The following is a 24,262-nucleotide window of genomic DNA, read 5'->3' on the forward strand; positions in this document are numbered from 1 at the left end:
TGATGGTTTTCTTCTGGAGAGGAAGAACAACTAAGTCCTAGTTGCCATTTTTCTCAAGGGCGTGCATCTCCTCCATCATAGCTGCCTTCCATTTGGGATCTTGAAGAGCATCCTGCCAGTTTTTAGGAAGGGAAACAGAGGATAGAGAAGTAACAAAGGCACGATACAAAGGGGAGAGAGACTCATATGACAACCTGAGAAAGAGGATGTTGTGTACAAGTTCTAACCCCTTTACGAACAACAATGGGCAAATCTAAAGATGGATCTGAAATAGGAGATGGGGAGGGACCCGGAGGTGATGGATCCAATATAGGAGGAACCGGTGGATCTGGCGCAGCTGTGGTAGTGTCTATTTTTATCATACGACGAGAACGTTGATGAGTGTATGTTAAAATAACTGGTGGAATAACCGCAGGTTGAGTCTCCTTTTGAATGGGAAGAGAAGACTCCCCTTGAACCGAAGGCATGGAAGGTAAGACACAGGCATATCAGGCATATCAACGCTAACCAGATCACCCCCTTGATGAGATGCCACATCATAAGAAGGGTCAGCTTCATTAAAAACAACATCTATGGTCACATACATATGGCAGGAAGGTGGATGATAGCAGCGGTAGCCTTTTTGAGTAGGAGAGTACCTAACAAAAATGCATTTTAAGCTTCACGGCTCTAACTTACAAGGGTGCTAATGGTTCAGGGCATAACAAACACACCCAAAAACTTTGGGTGGAATAATGAAGGAGGTGGAACCTTGAAGGACTTGAATGGGAGAGCGAAATTGGAGAACACGGGTAGGCATTCGGTTGATTAAATAGGCAGCCATTATGACAGCTTCACTCCAAAAATGTGATGGGAGATTCATTTCAAATAGAAGGGCATGAGCAACTTCCAATAGGTGGCAGTTCTTTCATTCAGCTACCCCATTCTGAGCAGGTTTGTCTACGCAGATGGTTTGGTGGAGGATGCCCTGAGAAGTGAGATATGTCTGAAATGCTCCATCAAAATACTCCCTACCATTATCACTACGAAGAATTTTAATTTGAGCATTATATTGGGTACGAACAAAAGAGTGAAAGGATTTAAAATATTTAAAAACCTTATTTTTATGATGCATCAAATAAAGCCAAGTGCAACGAGAGTGACAATCAATAAAAGACACAAACCATTTATAACCAGAAAGAGAAGAACAACGGGCAGGACCACACAAATCAGAATGAATTAACATGAAAGGTGTATCACTTCTAGAACTCAAACTAGAGTAGGAAGAACGAGTTTGCTTTGCCAAAATGCAAGCATCACAAAAAATATCTTTAAGATTACAACCAGAAATAACTTAGGGAATGTTTTAAGTAAAGTGCCCATAGGGGGGGTGCCCTAAACGACGATGCCAAAGTAATAATTCAGATGGAACAGAAGAATCAGCAGTAGTGGGATGAGCGTGATGAAGAGAAGGAGCAACATCAAGCAAATAGAGACCACCATCAGCTTTACCAGATCTAATCGTTTCCCCTGTTACCAGATCCTGAAAAAGGCAGTAAGAAGGAAAAAAAATCACCTTACAATTAAGATCAAATGTGAGACAACTAATGGAGAGAAGGTTGGTAGTAAAATTAGAAACATGTAAGACAGAATTTAAAGACAAGGTGGGAGAGCATGTGATGGACCCCTTCCCAGAAATGGAGGAAAGGGAACCATCAATAATGTGAACTTTATCCTTACCGGAACAAGGGGAATATGTGGAGAAGAAATTTGCCTTACAGGTCATGTGATCGGAAGCACTGGAGTCAAGGATCTAAGAATTGGAAAGAGAAGATGTACAAAGACCAGCAAAAGATATAATTGGAGTAGTAGAGTCCGAAGGTACCAAGATGGAAGTAGAGGCGGAAGCAGAAGCAGAACTGGCAGAGCCGGTGGTGGAGTCCAACTTTGTGACCATGCAGGAGCATGGTAAGCTCATCCAGAGGAGGAGAAGGTGCAACACCTATAGGAGCATTAGGTGCCATGGTCTCAGTATGATGGGCAGCAGGTTTCCCACGTCCACAACCCCTATAGAAGTAGGAGTAGGGCGCCCATGAAGCTTCCAATAGAATTCCTTGGTGTGTCTTTCTTTTCCATAATAATCACACTTAATGGATTCTTTGTCACTAGGACCAAAAGACCCACTCTTAGGGTGCACAGGAGGACTAGACAGAAGAGCCGATTTGTCCTGAGAAGGAGGAGGCAGCATGGCATTGCGACGGCTGTCCTCAAGTTGAATCAGAGAATAGGCTTGTTCCAGAGTTGGGAATGGATCCCTGCTAAGAACCTAGGAATGTAGCTGATCATACTCTACATTAAACCCAACAAGAAAATCATACACTGTTTCCGGGAAGCAAATCCAATTGCTGATTTTCTTGCCAAATTGGCTGCAAGGAGTGCAAGCTCTTCATCCTCAGTGGTGTTTCCTCGTTCTATTCGTGATGAGTTGCTGATTGATGCTCAAGGAAGGGCAAGATTTCATATCTTGACTAGTTAGTTTTGTTGTTGCGAGTCCTTCCCCTGCTGATGGCAATGCCGAAGGTGGGAGTTTGGTCTTTGCATTTTATGTTTTGAGTTTCTTCTCTGGTCTTCCTTGTATATTTCCTTTTTGATCCTTTTAATACATATAATCTTTTAGCAAAAAAATGCGTAGAGGCCTGGAAAGTGTCATAAAAAATTAACTTCTGCAACAGACTACGCAATACAGAATAATATTGAGAAAGGCCGAGTTCCTTCTGTTTGGTCTCATGGATTTTTTTACGTAATTCGTAGACCTAGGCATCATTCTCAACCTGAGAATAAGTCTCTTGGGCAGCCTTCCAAATTTTTGCAACAGTGTCAAGCATAAGATAACCATGAGCAAGTTGTGGTTCAAAATTTTGCGATTATCGCCGAACTTTCGGTAATTTTGACACTACCGAGACGAGATGGGCTTCCGAATGAAAAATGTTCAAATTTCAGTAAATTTTGGTATATTTCGTTAAACAATGTGTATTTAACTATTTATACATAACGGTCCGACCTTATACTATCAATCAAGGGTGCAAACCCAAAACACCACCTTGAGTTCATTTTTTTGCAATTTGAAGGTTTAAATGTGTTTATTTAGCTTAAATATGGGTGTACATGAAGTATCGGGCCTTAATATGGCCAAAAACCCACCGAGATGGAGTGCCGAAATATGGCAGAAAAAAATACCATATTTTGGCGAAATTTCGGTATATTTCGTAAATCTCGACCAGCCCGAAATGGCAAGACGAGAAGAGATTTTAAACATGGGTTGAAAGAACTCCACTTGTCTTGTTCAAGACTTGCAGTGAGGAGTTTCTCTTTTGTGCCAGTGGGATAACCCACAAACCCGCGGGAGTCGATGTTGAGATAACATGATCCGGACCACATCAAATAATTGCTAACATCCAATCGGACAACACATACAGGGAAAGTGGGAAAATCGTCATGAGAACCATGAACTTGCCTCTCCAAAGTAGATGTAGCAGTCGAAGAATCAGACATCGTAGCAAATAGCCGAATAACTCAACTACAAATCTGGGAGAAAAAAATTAGATCATTAACAGATCTCAAAAACTTGCAAGAACCAAGAACCGCAGCCTTTTAGTGCATGAAGAAGGGTTGGGGATCAACAAAATAGGAGGGGAAAGCCCTTGGCGGTGAGAGAACACCACCGAGGGGTGGCAGAGAAAGGGAGTTGCGACTCCCTGCCTCTCGGTGACACTGGAAGGGAAACCGAGAGAGAGGGAGGCGCAAGGGAGGCGGCGGCGGTGAGATGGAGGGCCAATGGTGGTGGTAGGTGGTTGTGGCACTGGTGAAAGAGAGAAAGAAGAGAAAGAGGAAGAGGAGAGAGAGAGGCAGCGACAACGGTAATCCCTAGGTCGATTCTTGCTTTGATGCCATGATTACTTTGGGAATTGCGACTTGTGTCTATGAGACACAACACACCTTTATTTATGCTAATGAGAATGGAATACAAAAAAAGTAATGCTCCTAGGGCAACACAACATAAAATCCCTAGGACAATTCTACCCTTATTAATCCCATATTATAACAACAATAATTAAAATTAGGACAACACATAAATCACCCATTTAGTTGAACATAACAACAATATTTTCAATTGTTTTCATGCATTTTCATCCCAAAACAGTATTTTCAAGGACTCACACCTTGCCTAGTGCTGGTGACTTAAATGTCATGCTCCCCCCTCCCCCCCCCCCCTGATTGAGAGAGGAGGGGGGGGGCAAAGGAGAGAAAAAAGTGGAATAATAAGAAGAATTGATGAAAAAGGAAACAAGCGGAAAAAAGGGAAAATTTTGCTGAATATTTCGGTTTCAACTTCCAACATGGTAGTTGACTTAGTAGGGATACAAGATTTCGCTCCATTTCTCCTTGAGGAGAAGAGGAAGAGGAACAACATATTTTTATGCTTGCCAATTTTATGGTTCTTAATTCCTAAAGCACATTTTTATTATTTTGATTGAATATTGTATGGTATATGCCTAAATGTAGAATAGGTTATATAAGGGAAATGATACAGCAAGCTACACTATACACTGGAAACATTGGGTCCGAAGCCAAACTAGAATTTTTTTTTTTTGCATATAATGATTCAAACATGTGTACTAATGCTTAAATAGGCACTATCTGAAGTTTCAGGGAAAAAATCCATTGTTTAGGGCATCAATAGGGCATTTTTGTACATTTTCGGTAAAATTACCAGATTTCACTCCCATTTTTCCCATTTTGCTGAAATTTCGAACCTTGATACATGGGCACTTAAGACCTCGCGTTGGGCACCTTAGCTTCGCCCAAGCCTCAAGGCTGCTGCAACCGCCTTACCTTGCCTTATTGCCATGACAATGATGGATGCGCATAGATCCATATTCAAATCTGTTTAATATGCATAGTTATACACTTATACTGGATTGGATATCCAATATCCAACTAAATATTATGACAGAAAGCATAGTTGTCAAGGCGAAAAGGCAACACAAGGCGGTGGAGGGGTGCCTGTGCGACAAGGCACTTAGGTGTGCATAAAATGTGTGTAACATGAATTTCGCCCTGAGTTTCACTTTGTCATAGATTCATTGTTTCTGATTTCAAGGGTTTGCCATGCTTCACTCTCTATGTTACACATCTATATGGCACCATTTGTGGGAGTAAAATGCCAAAATGACCGAGATTTCCGAAACGAGATGACTGAAATTTCCGAAAATTTTGAAATATGGCATTTTTTTCAATTCGATGTTGTATTTTGTTTCGACTTGACCAAAATACTTGAAATATTCGAAATTTCGACCGAAACGAAACGAGATTTTGAACTATGCATGGCACAGTTGCATTCATGTCAACCTATCATGGCAAACCACCTAATGCAATCTTCCAGGCATTGAAGTTGACCCAGAAACATGAATTGCATAAAATGGAAAAACAAAAAAGAAAGGAAATAAAATGATATCAGCTGAAAAAAGCGAAACAGAGGAGGAGGAGGAGGAGGAGGGGAAGGCAAAGAAGAAGAAGTAGAAGACAGGACAGGGAAACTGTTGAACATTGGTGGTGACTGAGAGGGGGGTGGGAATCAGTGATTTAAAATCTTTTCCCTTTTGTTGCTTAGCTGACTTAACTATTTGCCTGGGCACACACTGAACTATACTGCTCTGTCACTTAGTTGTTACCATCAATATTCTTTCTCATTCAAACACAAACCATCCTTCCAGCACATAACCACAGCTCGTAATCACTAGGTTACCAGGCCAGTGACTAGTCTCTACATATATACACGTACGTCTGCCTTAGGAAAGTAAATGCAGATAGAAGATAAACAACAGACTGCCACCACAAGCACCCACGACACAAGATATTTACGTGGTTTGGCATATGCCTACATCCACGGAGCAATACTTCAAATGGGCTTCATATATGCTCAATATATTACTATTTTAGTCAACTGCAACGGCATGGAGCTTCTACCCCTGATTTACCCAACATCAGCTAGGAGGACGTTCCAAGTTCCAACGCCTCATTTTAGGTAGCTTCAACCCCCATGTCCAACACCCACTGAACTCCCCAGTACAATAAACAAGAATGGGCTTATGAATGATTGCCCTACAATGCAGGCACAATCTAGTCTAGGTATTCAACAATACATCAACCTATGTCTAGCACATAAGGAGTACAAGAATACAAATTAAACAAGCTACAAAGTAGAAACCCTTACAACCCTTACTCTGTTTCGATTCTTGGTACTCTTGGAGACTCCGAGTCACCAACCGCTGCTTTAAGGGTCAGTGGAATTTTCAGTTGACTCTTTGATGGGAGGAACTGGAATCTTCAAGTAGACATTTGCTTGTGGGACTCCTTTTTCTTCTCTTCTCTTGCAAAATCCTCTTGGTTTACACGAATTCTCAACTACCTGTCCTCTCACCTTCAATGAAGCAATGAATCACTCAAGAGTGGTAGGTAGAGTGGATTTAAGCAACAAACTGTAGCTTCTCTCTTTCCTGTCTCTTTGTCTTTTCTCTTCCCTCTTCTTCTCTAGGGCTTTTCTTCTTTTCTCTTGGGAATTCCAATGTTTACAACACTCAAATTTTGATTATAAAGAGCCCCAAAATGCAACTAAAATTGAACCAAGTTGATCCGCCTGTGGTTCGACCATCATTTGTGCGTAGTCGGCAAAAAGACCATCACACATCAGGTTTTCAGTGGCATTGAAAAGAAAACTTGAAGCTCCACAACTTTCTTGTTTTGAGTTTCAACCCAAGTAGTGAGGAAGACCTCGAAAAATGTGCCTCAAGTTTCTGTATATGCAAACAAAGTGTTCTGGTCACACTGCGCTGCATTCACATTCGAGATCATAAGTTCTTCGATTGGACTCAAATTGAGCTGATTCTTAAGGCATATGAAAGTAGACTTGAAGCTCTCCAATTCACATGTTTGGATCTTTAACTCAGGAAGTGAGGAAGACCTCAAAAAGCATGCCTCAAGTTGCTGTTTGTGCAAAAAACTGTGTTCTGCAGAAGTAACTGTTCATCTTCTCATTCAGACAGAATCAGCTGGACTGAGGCCGGATGCCTGACATTTTCCCACTCAAATAGACATCTCTCTCATTGAACCTTCGATTGACCCAATTCTTTTTCCACATGAAAGATGACTCAAAGGGCAATAACTTACATGTTTACACCTTCAACTCAGGTTCAGTGCATGGGTTCTAAAATTGATCTTGAAACTGATGCAATGCTGAAACTGCTACCTGAAGCATACACGCAAATGCGCAATGTCTGAAGATCAAGTGATAACTTCCCACTCTGATATCAGATTGATATGATCAAGAAGTTGTTGGAAAGCTAGCTCAGAGATCTACATTTTTCATGTTTTGAGCTCCTACAATTCCAATTAGAGGAGAGTTCAAAAGGTCCTCAAAGCTGCTGTACAGTGTAGTGAACAGAATCTGGGCATCAAGCACAACATCTGCATTCGAGATCATTGCTCCCTCATCCGAGCTCGGATTGACTAGATTCTTGAGGCATTGTGAAGCCTGCTCATAGAACTAGAGTCTTTTAGTTTTGGGCTTCAACCAAATTTCCAGTGACGGACATCTCAAAACATCTGTGAAGTTACTGCTCCAACACAAACTTGCAGTCTTCCTCACATAACTGCATACTTCACCTTTGGCAAACACCTCATGTACTCAAGGGCTTACAACTGCCACCTCACCATGCCAATCACAAGTCACAACAAGCCTCTCATCACCTGCTCAATGCTACTACTCCATCAACAACACATCTACACAGCTGTTGCCTACTGCATTGACAACTGTATATGATGCTCATTAGGATTGTGCAACTGCTATATGGCTATCCTGGTCTTCCAGCCTAGTTGATGTCACGCCATCAACATTGCTTTTTCTGCCAACCAAGCTCATGTCAGCCCATAAAATTAGCTCTACTCTGCTCTGCTTTTCCACAGAAATCTTCATTTGATTCTAGAAGCTCACAGCTGGCCAACACCTTCATCAAGTTGCTCACCTCACATTGATAAACCTCTCAATGCTCTTGCATGCTTGGCCAAAACTCACTGCACTGCTTGCTCAATCAAACTTATGAACACTTTGCTGTTGACTGAGTGTGTTGATAACAATAATAACAGTAGCACAATGCATCCTGTGCTCAACGGTAACAGAGAAGAAGAAGAAAGTGGGGGAAATAAAAGCAAAACAGAGAAGAAGAAGAAGAATAAGAAGGAAACAAAGATGCAGAAGGCGGAAGGAGAAGAAGAAAAGAAAAAAACCATGATCAGAAACTGGGGGAATACTGTTCATCAAAGAGTCTCCAGAGTTGCGGATGGTGGACCTTTACACCAGAATCGCAGATGGAGTCATTGGGGATGAGCTGTTGAGGGTTTAGACGGGTGGGCGGGCGTGGTGTCAAATATTCTCTGAGTCTCTTCTCCCCTTTCCATTCTTTTACATTGCAGCATGATTCTGTATAGCATGTACTTCATAATCCTATACACAACCAATAATAGAATTAGAATTAGAATTAGAATCATTTTCATATATATAAAAAATAACAAAGCAAACTTACAGTATGGCATCTGCCCAGGCCATAAGGCAGGCCAACGCGATGCCCAGGTGACTAAAGCGGTTGCCTTTCCTGCATCAAGTAAGCATACTGTCGCCATGGCTCCAAGAAGGCGCCTGGATGCCTAGATGCCTAAGCAACACCTAAACAACTATGACAGAATGTATAAATTCCTTTTTATTGCATACGTGTTTATTTGGCTTAAGCTTAAATTGTGATACTATAATTTCTGATTGTCGACCTATGAAATATATGATAATTATTTAAGGTATATAGCTTTATTTATGAATTGTATAAATAAAATTATTGGATACTCCTAAAGTCATTATATTGTAGAAGGAGATGCATGCTATATTCCTTATCAAAAAAAAAAGAAAAAGAAAAAAAAAGAAAAGAAAAAAAAGAGAGGATATGCAAGTTATAGTTTTTAGATCTGATATTAATTGGATTGAATATAGGCATTTCCATAATCAGGATAATTGAATCGTTTGTGGATAAAAATCCGATCCATTGGCAGCCCTATCTTGGTTACTCAGTGTCTTGTTAAAATGGGAGAATTTCAATTTCTCTTGTCGGGTTTGCCTATTCTCCCCCAAAAGTACTTCCTTTCAATTGTACCTTTAAAGTGAAGATTGCATGTTCACTCCAATCGACCCCCTTGAATTCCGTCTGAACTGAACCCATGCATCTCCATTAAATTTCAACTTAACTGCTCCTGTACCTGTTGTACTGCCTATAAAGGGCATTGCCAGTGCACGAGGCTCCCGCTAGTGTAGGGTCTGGGAGGGGGCATATGTATGCAGCCTTACCCCCACTTTTTGTTAAGAGGCTGTTTCCTTGTTCGAACCCGTGACCACCAGGTTGCAATAGAGCAACCTTACTGTTGCACAGCCTATATTCTTTGAAATTCACTAACTCTGAAATACATAGCTTCATAATGGCTTAATCAATAAATCCTAACCTAGAATCTATTACTTGCATTTATCCTCTTAAGCCCTGTATCATTACAGTATTACACAACTATATCTATATTCTTATAGCTTCTTAGTATTTCATCATCCAGTATCTAACTTGATCGTTGTTCTTCTAGATCTTGAAAATTAGTTATGATGTATTAGCTGATTTAATTTGTCGTATATGACAGAAACCATATCGAGTTCAAGGGGGTTTTCTTTCTTGGGCAAAAGATGGTCTACGTATTAAAGAGCTGCAACCTGAGACGACTCTTAGCATACTGAATGAGGTAATTATAGTGTTAGTGAGATTTAACTTCATCTTTTTTTTCTCTCCCGGATGGGTACTCAGTGAAGTTCTGTTCTGTTTGATGATTTGCCTCTTTAATTTTTGGGATAGCTGAAATTTATTTTAACCACAGGATTAATGGCAAATGTGATTCTTCTGGTAAACTGATAAAAGTTCAGCATTAGTACTCATCCAACACCCCCCCCCCCACCCAACAAAAAAAAAAAAAAAAAAGTTTCCTTGAATATATCTGAGTGAAACGAGGAATTAAACTTCTTCCTTCAAATACTTGTAAGGTAGCTGTGTTATAGATTTATTTTTTGGTGTATCCGTTTTTCTTTTAGATACATAATTTGTATGGTTTGATGCGGAGGAATCTCCTTCCTTGGGTTCCCATAGTGATGTGTTCTACTAAATCAAAATAAGATTTTGAGAATGGAAAACAACCACAGGACAGAACTGCAGTGAAATAGCTTAAGAAGCTAAGGGGTAGAGAATAAAAGGTTGGATATCCAGTTATCCAGTCAGCCGATGGGACTGAAATTTTGGTCGAAGGTTGACCTAAATCTGTTGGTTATGTGTCTAAAATATCACAAAGATCCAAGGGTTAGATAGGAAGTAATGGGCGTGAACAGAAATTAGAAACTTCAGAAAGCAGTAACTCATAGGAGAAGCAATAACTCGCTATCTGATGATCAGATGTCTCCCTAGTTCTGGTCGGAGGTAGTAAGGGTGAGAGAAGACAATATCAAAATAGGAAGTCCATCCAATGGCTGGATTGGTAGGACTGAAAACATGAAGTTTCTTTTGCTAGAATGGAGTAAACAGAAACTGTAGACTAGGAAAACTGAAAAAAAAACCGTGCAGAAAAGTGAGAGATAGCAACCGTAATGATAGATGAACAAGATACAAGAAGGTTTAAGATTTACCCAATGACAGCCACGTAGGATGAAAGGTACTTGCTGGAATCGATAGAACAGTGAACGGAAAGAAGAAGAAAAGAATATGGGGAAACGATGGTGATGATATTGTGGTGAACGGAAATGATGGTGATGAGGTCAGTCAGCTGAAGAGATTTCTTGGACAGGAGTTCGAAATTAAGGATCTGGGAAAACTAAGGTACTTCCTTGGAATTGAAGTTGCCCGATCTTCGAAGGGCATCTTTCTCTCTCAAAGGAAGTATATCCTGGATTTATTGTCTGAGACTGCGTTATTAGGATGTCATCCTTCTGATACACCTATGGATGCTAATGTGCAGCTCAAGGAGAAGGAGGGTTAACCTGTTGATAAGGGTCCATATCAGTGTTTGGTAGGGAAGTTGATTTATCTTTCACATACGTGTCCTGACATTGCTATAGCAGTGAGTCTTATGAGTCAGTTTATGCATGATTCCTACTCTGCTCATATGGAGGCTGTTCTTCGTATTCTTTGTTATTTGAAGTCAGCTCCAGGGAAAGGAATTTTTTTGTCTCCTCATGATCACCTAGTAGAGGCCTATACAGATGCTGATTGGGCTGGTTCTCTTGACAGAAAGTCTGTCTCTGGGTATTGTACCTTTGAAGGCGGGAATGTTGTCACTTGGCACAGTAAGAAGTAGAATGTGGTTGCTCCTAGTGCTGAAGCAGAATTCCGTGCTATGGCACAAAGTATCTGTGAGTTGTTATGGCTCAAGGGTTTACGTCAAGATCTTGGTGTTCTTGTTTGTCTTCCTATGATGTTGTATTGTGACAACAAGGCAGCGATCAATATTGCTCATAATCCGGTACAGCATGACCTTGCCAAACATGTTGAGATTGAAAGGCATTTCATCAAGGAGAAGTTAGAAGCAGGATTGGTTTGTGTTCAGTTTGTGAAATCTGGTGATCAGCTAGCTGATATCTTCACGAAGGGACTGACTGGCTGAGTGTTTCATCCTATTCTAGTCAAGTTGGGCATGTTTGACATCTATGCTCCAACTTGAAGGGAAGTGTTAAATTATGTGCTCTAGAATACCGTGTGGGTATTCTGGTCATTTGGGGTTCTATTTTTATGTGTAGCCGACTCCCTTAGTAGAGTCGGCTACGACAGGGTATTAATGTCCTTTGTACTTTGTTCTTCAATTATAAATAAGAAGCTTGGGGTGATCATAAGATCATTCAAGCATTACACTGTCATTTTTCTGTTAACAATAGGAGTTTGTGTCATGGAGTAAATAAATGATTCCTTACCATGTCAACATTTGCATCAATATATTCGGCCATACGAACAGTGGGGAATAAACTCGGGGGAAGACAAAAAATAATATTGTGTCCTTCACACACCTTACCTAATATTCGTGCTCTAGTTCTAGTATCGTGCTTACATCCAAAACCTAGAATTCAAACTATTAGAGTTGATTTTCTATATGTTCGTAATATTTGGATATCTGCTTCCTTGTTTGAGTTACATTACTTAGTATTAATTTGAGATTATATGCAGGAAGCCGAGGCAATTCTTGAGGATATCAAGCCTACACCAGTACAAGTTATTGGGTATGGTGTGGTAAGGACCGTGTCGCTTTTGAGTTACAAGTTTACTATTAACATTGAAAAGCTAATTGTATGGTACCAAATATTGTTAAATTCATATCTTGGTAATTCTTTTCTTGTGCTTTTGGACAGGGCTTAATTGCAGGCCTTTATGCTTTATACGGTCAGTATAGTTTTTTTCCAATTTACTCTATATGAAAGGAATCAAGGGAAAAAAAAATTAGGATATTCGGATGTACATAGTTGTCAAGGCGTCCAGGCGCCTTGGTAACCTTGGACACCTTGGTCGCCTAGGCGGGGGCCTTGGATGGCTTGGTCACCTTGTTGGTCTCTCCTTGCGTCTAGGCCCCTCCAACACCTTGGGTCACTTAGATGCTCTGACAACTATGGGGATGTAATCAAAAGAATTTTAATTTGTCAAAACTAGATCCCATATGTCAATAGCGTTTGATCTTTGAGAGATGTAATTCATAACCCCTTACCAAGATGTGGGAGCATCCTAGTAAATCGTGGGTGATAATTTATTGAATCAATTATTCTAGATTTATCTCATTTTCTGGGCTTGAAACTTATGTTGGTGTTTTGGGAATTTTGGTTGGTTAGGGGTAGTTTTGCTTTTGATCTCTTTAGAAAGTCATGACAAATGGAAGGGTTATTTTCTATTTCTGTTAAGTCATTTAGGATTTTGTTAGTTATAGATTCAAAATTAGGAGGTTAGTATTAATACAGGTAAATTATGAATTGAGTTCTGTTATGTCTTGAATTCCTTTTTCTGTTTTATAAAGTTCTAATGTAATAATAAACTAGATATTGGATAGTTTACTTCGGATGCAAATCAATGTAAGCCGATAAAAGGGCATGAGATTAGTTTAATGAATCAAGATTTGAGTTGGTGGCTAGTTTTCTCCTTCTTCAATTAATTACTTATACCTATTCTTACTTGTTCTTGGCCAAGGTCAATATGGTTTAAAGTGCATGCTAGGATTGAACCTACCCAACTTAGATATGATGACATAGGTGTAAATCGTGACTTGAGTAGCAGTAGTTTGGATAGGAATCCAATGGAGGAGCTCCTCTTTGGTTGTCCCAGTTGGGGTTTTAGAAGTGAGAGGAGAAAACTGTAGGGCACGTCAAACTAAGGCCTGCCAAATGAAAGAAGATTTTTGAAAGATTTTCCACCTATAATATCTGCACATGATATAGTTGCATTCTTTGGTCTCATGCTACTCAAGCTTCTAACTTGCAGGTTGTTCGTTCTGGCTCAACATCAAGAGAAGTGTATGTTGAGAACTGTATGATTATGTTGTTAGCACCTTACTTTAGGGTTTTACTATTGTTCCCTTTTTACCTTTTTACCCCTTTAGGGTTGTAACTACATTATAAATAAAGAGGACCTTTGTCATTAATGACAAGTCACATAATTCCTCAACCTATGATTCCAAACTTGGTATCAGAGCCCAATACCCTAGAGAGTGTTTTTTCCTTTTTCCTTGTTCTTCGCATTGCTCTTCTCCACCACTGCCGCTGGCTGTAGGAGGCCATAGCCTCCTCGTCTAGCATGGTAAACGAGACTTGAACCATGCAACCCTACTAATCTTTTCCCATTGCGCATTCTCCCGATTTCTCCAGTGAATGGGGTTCACCACCATGACTCTCCTTGGTCTCCTCTCGCCGTACTTGCCTCTGTGTGCCGCGACCAGCAAAGTCGTCGCGCCTCTGTCCGCCACGAGTCGCGACCCCTCTGGTCGCCTCTCGGTGCTGCTGCCACGACCCAGTCACCACGCCTCAGTCCACTGCGACCCTAGATGCTGTGCATCTGTCTGCCGCGACCTAGTCGCGGCGCCTTTTGTTCGCCGCAACCCTATTTGCCGCACCTCTGTTCGCTGTGACCTTAGTCACTGTGCCTTCTGTCCCCCACGACCAGCAAGGTCGCCACACCTCTCTCGCCGGTGCCGCTGCGACCCCGCCTAGGTCGTCGTGCCTCTTGCCTCTCGCCAGCCACTCCCGCTGGCCTCCCTTGCCGCTGCATCTATCTGCCGGGACCCGCAATGTCGCCGCACCTCTCGCCGGCCTCTCTTGACGGTGCCACCAAGACCCTCCTGGTTGCTGCGCCTTTTCCACCGGCCTCTCCTTCCGCCGGTGCTGCCTTGCCTTTTTGGTTGTAGAGTGGAGGCCTTTATGCAAGATGCCTTCCAATCGCACATACACAATTGTATGCACGTCCACACTGCAACCGCCAAGTGGCCCGGCCTACCAGACTGTGCACACCCACTCTGCATACATGACACTTCAATATACAATGCAAGCGCATCCACAATACACAAGATATACGCGCTTCAACAAGTTGCCTACGTGTGCGGAGTAATGCCCAATAGAGCTCAAAATCTACTCAAAACTGCTGTCTTCAACTAGCGTACCATGCCTGAAGATCATGCCATAACTTTTCACTCTCATATCGGTTTGTTCTGATTCAAATTTTCTTGGAAAACTGACTCAGAGATCTTCACTTTTCATGTTTTGAGCTCCTCCAAATTCTGACTAGAAGGCATCTCAAAAATTCCATTAAGCTGCTCTGCTGCTGCACCATCACCAAATGGCCAAGCTGCCTTGGCCATGTGGCCCCTTGTGCCTTGATAGCCATCAAGCCAAACTTGCCACCAAGGCTTCCACTTCACCACATGCACCTCACATGCATACATGTGCCTGCCATGTCAACATCACTCATTTGTATTGACCACAGACACTTGGACTCACCCGTTGTGCTTCTTTTCTACCTATTGATATGGAAAACTTCGTATCTTTGTCATACGAGCTTGGGATATGGTGATTCTAGTTTCATTGGAAAGAGGAGTCAAAGCACTACAACTCTACAGTATATGTCCTCTTCCAATTCGACAACTTGGCATGCCCAAATTGTCTCCAAAGTTGACCCCTCCATATGAATCTATCCAGTCACCATAGGAAGTTGCATGTACACAGTCCCCAATGCTGCTACATGTTGCCAACCACTGTATAACACTGTAATACACTACCAATTGCCTTCATACACTGCCACATGAGTCTTGAACACGTATCCTGACTCACTGCCACTGTACTATCTGCACTGCCAAGCAATTGTCTGCCAAAGCCAGCTCTGCTAAAGCACCTATGATCCCTGTTACATCACATCTGATGCCCTGCCACACCAGTACACTGCCTGTACACCTCTGTACTCATAGCTTCCATCTGTATTGCTTCCCTACTGATTGTACTGCACCAAGATGGACAGTGTTGACAACAACCAACACATGCACTGTGTTGACAACAATGATAACCAACACACAGACACTGCCATTTGCACTGTGTCTAACAGAGAGGTACGTCCAGAGTGCTGTGTGATTGACGTATTCCTTTAAAACTTAAAACGAAAATTTTATTGGACAGTCAGACGATCGGCTATGATGTATGGTGGGGAATGTTGGGCAGTTACGAAGCATTATATAGATAAACTCAGTGTAACGGAGATGAGGATGTTAAGATGGATGAGTGGCAAAACTTGGAAGGATAAAGAAGGAATCATCATATTAGAGCTGATTTGGGAATAGCTCCGAAGCTAAGAGAAAGTCATTTGAGGTGGCATGGCCATGTTCAATGGAGGCCTTTGGATGATCTAGTACGGAGGAGTGATTTGATTCATAGTGAAGGAACTAAAAGAGCTAGGGGCAGAGCTAAAATGACCTTAGGAGAAGCGGTGAAGAAAGATATGCATAGTTTATGCCTTTTATCAAGTATGACCTTGAATAGAGCTGATTGGAGGGCAAGGATCTGTGTAGCCAACCCCGTTTAGTTTGGATATGGCTGAGTTGTTATTGTTGTGGTTGTAGTGTATGCATCTACAATTGTCACCACATAGAAAAAAAAATTGTTCACATCTTAAAAGATAGAGAAGATAATTTATAATTTTCATTGGGTTCTTTGGGATGGGGTGGCTTTTCAGGATAAAAAAGAATTGCTCTCAACTTGTTAAGATTGAGATGGATTTGCAAACCAAAGAAGAAAGGATTTCTGGGGATCCATTTATGAGAAGAATAAATAAATCCTGTTAATTCACCCGGATCGCTTAGGGTGGCTAATGGGACAAGAATCAGATTTTGGAAGGTAAATGTTTTGAAGAGACCTAATGTGTTTTGTATCATAGATTGTGTAGGGTGGCTCCCATAAAAGACATCTTGTTGAGTGGCTCTACTGAAGTGATGAATGAATCTGCTGTTAGGTAATCATGGGATCATCTCCACGGTTGCCCACGGGAAATCACTCAAAGGAAATTTATGGTAAAATAAAAAAATTATTTCACCGATCTCTTTTTGTCATCCCATAATTATTAGGGTAAAGACAAGAAGAGAAAGAACATCTCATCCCATGGAAAAAGGAAACCATTCCATACCCGAATGCGCAGCAGAAAGAGATCGATTTAGGTATTCTTTCACATCCCATGAATAACAAATAATAAGAAACTCAATGAATGATTAAAAACATCAAGATTCGCTAACCTAGAGAGCCTCAAGTGTTGTTCCTCCTCCAGATAATGGTTTTTCTCCTAACGAGCACTTCAAGAAAGCCCTTCTTGAATCTTCTTGATGCACCTGAAGATCCCCAAGCCAAACAACAAGCTGCTCCAACAAAAGATCCAATCTTTTTAGAACCAGGGTTTTCCAAAACCCTAAAAAACCTCACCACTCAAAGAGAGCAAGACAGCAAGCGAGAAGAAAGAGGAGAGAGAATTCGGGTAGCAAGAGGGAGGGAGAAATTCATCTAAGCATGTTTGGCTGACTCCCCCCCCCCCCTTAGGTTTAAGTAGGTGTGGCTCTAAATAGCCGTTTCTCCAGTCCTTGTGAGAGTCTGACTCTCTCTCTCCTCAAGTTTGACTTGAAATCTAATGGGCTTTCTTGATGGGCTTCTAATTGGTGAAGAAGCAGAATCTAAAAGGGAAGATAAATAATTAATTAATTTTATTTTTATTGGACATTTAAATAATTGCATCACATCCATTTAAAATTAATTAAATCAATTATTAATTAGAAAATCCCAAAACCTTTGCATATTAACAACTTATTACACACCAACCCTTTGCTAATCAATATAATCGTTATGAAATCTAGGGTATGTATCTCAATACTGCTAAACCCCATTCCATAGTACATGTCCATATCTGAGTGTCTATGTACGTGATTGGAATCCGCAAAACGCGATTAAATACTTTAATAAAAAATATAAATAATATTTGTCATTTTATGTGAAAACAAGTTTCGCAAAACCATTTCTAAAACGGTACAGGATCCTGATTCTCATCCGACCATCTACAGACAATTTATCCTTGATGTTCCCCAATCGGGCAGTGGAGACCATGTTGAGTGACTCTTTCACTCACAAAATGTTTACGCATTCCCAGAACACTGGTTTCGGTTCTCTTGAACTTTAGTCATTGATGAACTAAAGAATGCGTTCGCATTTTACAGTGACAAGGCCCTCTCAGGTACTAGGTCTTGGTGACACATGTCTATCCCAAACCTACATTTGGCAGTAATACATGAGGGAATCGACACAAGTAGATTCTTCGCCAATACACACCATATGGTGTACTTGCATTCGTACCCTGACATCAACATGTCTAGGCATACCCAATGCGACGACCATATGATAAGGGTGCCCAGCCCAAACCCTAGTCGTGACTACCATTTTTAAGTATACACTTGCGGACATCCATTGCTCAAAAAAAGTTTATATCGCATGTGAGAATATTAAACCAACATGTATAAACGGTTCAATAAACAATAAACCGGATTGAACCGGAACAAACCGGGTTTGATGGACATACATATCTAACATCTGCAATTTGTTCCCCTAACTCCAGAAGAATCTTTTTTAGTGGATGATTGAAGATTGTGCTGATCTCTTACAAATTTATAAAGTTACTATCAATATCTGCTAAATTGATCAAACCAGGGAAAATGCAATAATTTAGAAAGATGGGAGGTAAAGGAGTATTTACTATTTGGTCAATTATGGTTTTTATGAAAAGATCTTGCATGCGAAGGAGGATGGATCAAAGTGTTTAGGTTTAGCAGCAACCCTAGAGTTGAGATGTTTGTTCAGATTCTATCTCCTGATAGGCTTCTGGCATTTAATCAGTTAATGAAGAGGATTTAAATTTATGTGTGTTGTAATATGGGTTTAGGGATAATATCGTCCTTGCACCTATAGTGTCTAGTTTCATTATGTACATGTTAAATGTGCTAGTTGAGTATTAAGCAAGTATTCCATATTTGTAATATTCTAAGATTATAAATAAAGACATGACCACTGTCTCATTGACAAGCCATTATTCTAGGATTTCAACATGGTATCACAGCCAAAAATCCAAGAATATGAGACCTAAAATCTCTTGCCTTTTTTTCTCTCTTCATCGTGATTTCATCCTAGCAGCATCACCGCCAGCAGCCACCACCTCCGTTAGCCTTCCGCCAGCACCTAAACACCACAGCCAACCTTCCGCCAGCCTCCTACCACCTTCTCACACCACCGCTACCCTCCTGCGACCCTTCCTCCCACTTTTTTTTCGCCGGAGGCCTTCCAGCCACCATGCGATTATTTTAAACCATCCCTTGGTGGTGAGTTGACTCCCACCAAGGGCTCTTTTCTCTGCCAATTTTTTTCCTTATGCAGTGAATAATTCTGCATTTTTTTCTTCTCTGTTATTGAGATTTTTTCTGTGACCAGCCACAATGCCTGACTCCTCTGAGATTACATCTGCTCCCATTAGCCCTGACGGCACATCGCAGCGTGATTTTGTTCATTTTCCAGCCAGTCCTATAAAATTAAATGGGACCAATTACGTACTGTGGTCTCGTTCTTGTTTGTTTGCTATTGGTTCCAGTGGTCTCTCTGGCTACATCACAGGGACTTCTGTTAGGCCTACTGAGACTGGTCATGCCCAAGATCGGTGGATGAATTTTAACTTCTTGGTTATGTCCTATTTGTTGAATTTCATGGAGCAAGAGATTGTCGGTCGATATCTTCTTGATTTAGCGGCCAAGATATGGAAAACAGCCAAGGACACGTATTCTTAGGTTGGGAATGCAACCCAGTGCTATGAGCTCCGTCACAAGATTCACTTTACCAAGCAGTTGGAGTTGTCACTTTCTCAATATTATAACACCATGTGCACTATGTGGCAGCAGTTGGATTTTTTGGGCACCTTCACTGCAACCTGTGATGTTGATGCTACGGCTTTCCGAAAGTGGGAAGATGGTCTCCGTGTTTTTGATTTCCTAGCTGGCCTCAATATTGAGTTTGATCAGATCCGGGCACACATTCTGCATCGTGATCCTCTGCCCACTCTTGAGCAGGCATATGCGATTCTTTCTACTGAGGACAGCCGACGTACAGCTCCTGTTAATCAGGAAAGATCGGCTCTTCTCTCTGGTGCTCCATCCTCTGCCCGTGGCAATACTTCGTGTTCTGTTACTAGTGATCGCCCATTTGGGGATCGCCCTCCTATTAAATGTGATCACTGTGGGAAGGAGTGGCACACAAAGTACCGCTGTTGGAAGCTACATGGTCGCCCTGCTGATACTTGGGGGCGGGGGAGAGGTGGTTCCAATCGGTCCAATAGCATGTGCACATCAGGCCTCCATTGAAGAGCAGCCCGAGCAATCTCTTTCTCATGTTGTGGCTGAACTACAAAATCTCAGGGATATGATGACTCGTTTGGACACGTCTTCTTCAGCATCTGCATCTTCTTCATTGGCTGCCTCGACTGTTTCTGTGCCTTCTTCCACTCATACCAATCCTTCCCCAAGTATTTCATTTGGTGGGAATTGCTCCTTGGTCATACCCGATTCTTGGGTGATTGACTCTGGAGCAACCAACCATATAATAGGTTCTTCCTCACTTTTTTTTCAAGTATTTTCCTTTATCCGGTCATACTAAAGTTCGTGTGGCTGTCGGGTCTCTTTCTCCTATCTCAGGAAAGGGATCTGTACAGTGCACATCCTCTCTTTGCCTGTCCTTTGTCTTGCATGTTCTAAAATTCTCTACTAATTTACTCTCAATTAGTAGTATTACCAGAGATTTAAATTGCAAAGTGACTTTTTTCCCTGACCATTGTTTATTTCAGGACTTGGACACATGTCGTATGATTGCATTTGGTAAAGTGGTTGGTGGTCTCTATGTACTTGATGGTTCACCGGCGGCCTTGACATCTCAACCTTCGTCTACTAAATCTGAATTTGGTATTTTGGAGTTAAATAATTGGCATCGTCGTTTGGGCCATCCCCCGATGAGGGTTTTATCTGATCTTTTTCCTAGCTTAGTTAAAAGATGTAATAAATATAATCTTTCTTGTGATGCTTTTATTTTAGCCAAGCAGACTCGAACAATATATCCCATTTTTGATAATAGGAATTTATCTTCTTTTGGTTTGATACATTCTAATGTTTGGGGTCCTGCCCGATGTGCTCTACTTCTGACTTCCGATGGTTTGCCACCTTCATTGACTGTTATAGTCGGACTACTTGGCTCTACTTGATGCATAATAAGAGTGATGTTTTCCCCTGTTTTACCCTGTTTCATAATGTGGTTCAGACCCCGTTCGATGCCAAAATAAAAATTCTTCGGTCTGACAATAGTAAGGAATATATGGATGGTGCCTTTCGGTCATACTTGGATAACCATGGGATACTATATCAGACTTCTTGTGTGGATACTCCTGCCTAGAATGGCGTAGCTGAATGCAAGAACCGGCATTTGCTCGAGGTGGCTCGATCTCTGATGTTTTCTATGGCTGTTCCTCCTTGATTTTGGGGTGATGCAGTTCTTACAGCCACTTACCTTATTAATTGGCTTCCCTCCCGAGTCTTAGGAGGTCGCTGCCCATTGGATATACTGTTGGATTCTTCTACCTTTGTTGTGCCCCCCAAAGTATTTGGATGTGTGGTGTTTGCCAGAAACCACCATGTTCACGGAAAGTTCGACCTCAAAGGGCTTCGGTGCATTTTTCTAGGCTACTCGGCTACTTAGAAGGGATACAAATGCTATCATCCTCCAACCAGAAAATTCTTTGTTACCATGGGTGTTGTGTTTCGCGAATCAGAGGCCTACTTCAAATCACTGGTACCTCTGCAAGGGGAGATTCCAAGTGATTCAGAGGTCTCACTGATTGTTCCTTTGGATGCTCATATACCTACTATAGAGGATTCTTCTGTGGAACTAGAAGATGGGATTACAAGTCAGGAACAAGAAATGGGACAGATTGAGCAGCAACCAGTCCAGGGGGAGAAAAGTTTGAAGAGCTATTCTCAGGGAACATCTTTTCCTTCTCAAGGACCTTTGTACAAAGAGAACACCACCACTAATCTTACTCAATCAGCACTTGCTCCGAGTCATCTCACTCACTCTCCTGGTAAGCTTCCTTTTGATCCTAGTTTGGATTTACCTATTGCTATTCGGAAACCAAAGCGGAGTTGTACACAACATCCAATTTCCAATTTTGTGTCATACAACTCTCTAACTCCTTCTTTCCATGCCTTTGTGTCTTCATTATCCTCTGCTACTATTCCTAACAATTGGCAGGAAGCAGTTGCAGAACCAAAATGGAAAGATGCGATGAATGAAGAATTGCATGCCCTAGAGAAAAATCAGACCTGGGATTTGGTGATTCCTCTGCCAGGGAAGAAACCCGTTGGCTTCAAATGGGTCTTTGTTGTGATACACAAGTCCGACGACTTAGTAGAAAGGTATAAAGCAAGGTTGGTTGCCAAAGGGTTCACTCAAACCCAAGGAATCGACTATCAAGAGAACGTTGATCCTGTGGTAAAGATGAATACAGTGAGAGTCATCATTTCTTGTGCTGTGAATCAAGGTTGGGATCTTCAACAACTTGATGAGAAGAATGCCTTTCTACATGGAGAGTTGGAAGAAGATGTTTATATGGAGATACCTCTTGGATTTGCCTCACCAGACACCAACGGAAAGGTGTGTGAGTTGAAGAAGGCATTATACGGCTTAAAGCAGTCTCCTAGGGCCTGGTTTGGTTGGTTCTATAAAGCCATGGTTGCCAATGGATTTAAGCAGAGCAATGCTGACCATACAATGTTTGTTAAAAGAGTGGGACAGCATATCACTATTTTGATTGTCTATGTAGATGATATAGTGATTACCGGAAGTGATACCCAAGAAATTCAGAAGTTGAAGACCTACTTGGGTACTGAGTTTGAGGCTAAAGACTAGGGCAGATTGCGATATTTCTTGGGAATAGAGGTTGCCTATTCAGCCAAAGGTATATCTCTTTCCCAGAGAAAGTATAGTCTTGATTTATTGAGTGACACTGGGATGCTTGGGTGTAAACCTGCGGATACACCTCTAGAACTCAAAACACATGTGAAACGTAAGGGAGGTGACCCTGTGGATAAGGGAAGTTATCAAAGATTGGAGATTGATATATTTATCCCATACCCGACCAGATATTGCATTTGCAGTGAGTGTAGTCAGCCAGTTTATGCATGATCCTCATTCTTCTAAGGTACCTGAAGTCCTCTCCTGGTAAAGGAGTTCTATATTCCTTACATAGTCATCTCTGAGTGGAAGCTTATACTGATGCAGATTGGGCAGGCAGCCTTGATGATAGAAGGTCCACTTCTGGATATTGCACCTATTTTGGAGCTAATTTAAGTACTTGAAGAAGCAAGAAGCAGGCAGTGGTAGCTTGGTCAAGTGCAGAAGCTGAGTTTAGAGCAATGGCACAAGGTATCTGCGAACTTCTCTGGCTCAAGGGGCTTCTTCAAGATCTTAGAATGTCAGTTGATCTTCCCATGAGACTATTGTGACAGCAAATCTGCAATCAGCATTGCCCATAATCCAGTCCAACATGACCGCACCAAACATGTTGAGATTGATCGACACTTTATCAAGGAGAAGCTGGAGAAAGGAGTCATTTGTATTCCGTTTGTGCAGTCTAGTGATCAAGTGTCTGATATTCTTACGAAGGGAATTGGTAGTAAATTATTTTGTTCTATTGTTAGCAACTTGGGCATGTTTGATATGTATGCAAAAACTTGAGATGGAGTGTTATGGGTTCAGGGGTAATATCGTCCTTGTACCTATAGTGTCTAGGTTCATTATGCACATGTTAAATGTGCTAGTTGAGTGTTAAGCAAGTCTTCCATATTTGTAATATTCTAAGATTATGAATAAAGGCATGGCCACTGTCTCATTGATAAGCCATTATTCAAGGATTGCAACACTGTGCTACTGTTATTTATGCTTAAAGGAGTAGAAATCAACAGCACATGTGCAGATGTGCTTCAAAAAAGAAAGAGCGAAAAAAAACAGCACATATGTTTCCAAATTGTCAAGTCGCCCATATTATGTGGAACTTCTACTTGGGATTATTTAATCTGGTATGGAAAGAGCCACCTCAAGGTCCTGAACTGAAATTGTTTTTTACTGCCAGGGAAAATATTCTGACATCCCCAGAGGCTCTGTCCTACGGAAGCTGATCCCTTTTACTTTCTCTTCAGGACCATGGATTGTATGAAACAGAAGATTATTGGATGATAACTCCATGTGCTTCACCAGATTATGTGTTTCCTATTTATTGGACTGAACATGCACATCCTAGGAATTTGCAGATGTTGATAGAGGCCTTTGGTCAGGGTTGTGGAAGGTTATTGAGGATCATAGTTGTCATGGAGTCTAGGGGAACCAAGGCAGTCGAGGGCGGTAAAAAACTAAGGCGACACCAACAAGGCTCCTGGACGCCTAGGCATCTACTTTAATATGATATATATTCTGTATCATTCAATATGCAAACATCTTAGTGCATAGATAAATTACAGGTGAACTTTGATATAGTAATGGAAC

General features: G+C 41.3%; 1 protein-coding gene across 1 annotated transcript in view; it reads left to right on the forward strand.

Moving 5' to 3' along the window:
- Window positions 1–24,262, forward strand: part of LOC122655208 — a 56,340-nt gene that overhangs the window by 8,699 nt on the left and 23,379 nt on the right. Inside the window, exons 8-10 of the mRNA XM_043849421.1 lie at window positions 9,760–9,858; window positions 12,315–12,377; window positions 12,497–12,527. Of these exons, the coding sequence (XP_043705356.1) occupies window positions 9,760–9,858; window positions 12,315–12,377; window positions 12,497–12,527 (193 nt within the window). The remainder of the gene's footprint in view (window positions 1–9,759; window positions 9,859–12,314; window positions 12,378–12,496; window positions 12,528–24,262) is intronic.

The sequence above is a fragment of the Telopea speciosissima genome, chromosome 3 (assembly GCF_018873765.1).
Source record: "Telopea speciosissima isolate NSW1024214 ecotype Mountain lineage chromosome 3, Tspe_v1, whole genome shotgun sequence".
Lineage (NCBI taxonomy): Eukaryota > Viridiplantae > Streptophyta > Magnoliopsida > Proteales > Proteaceae > Telopea > Telopea speciosissima.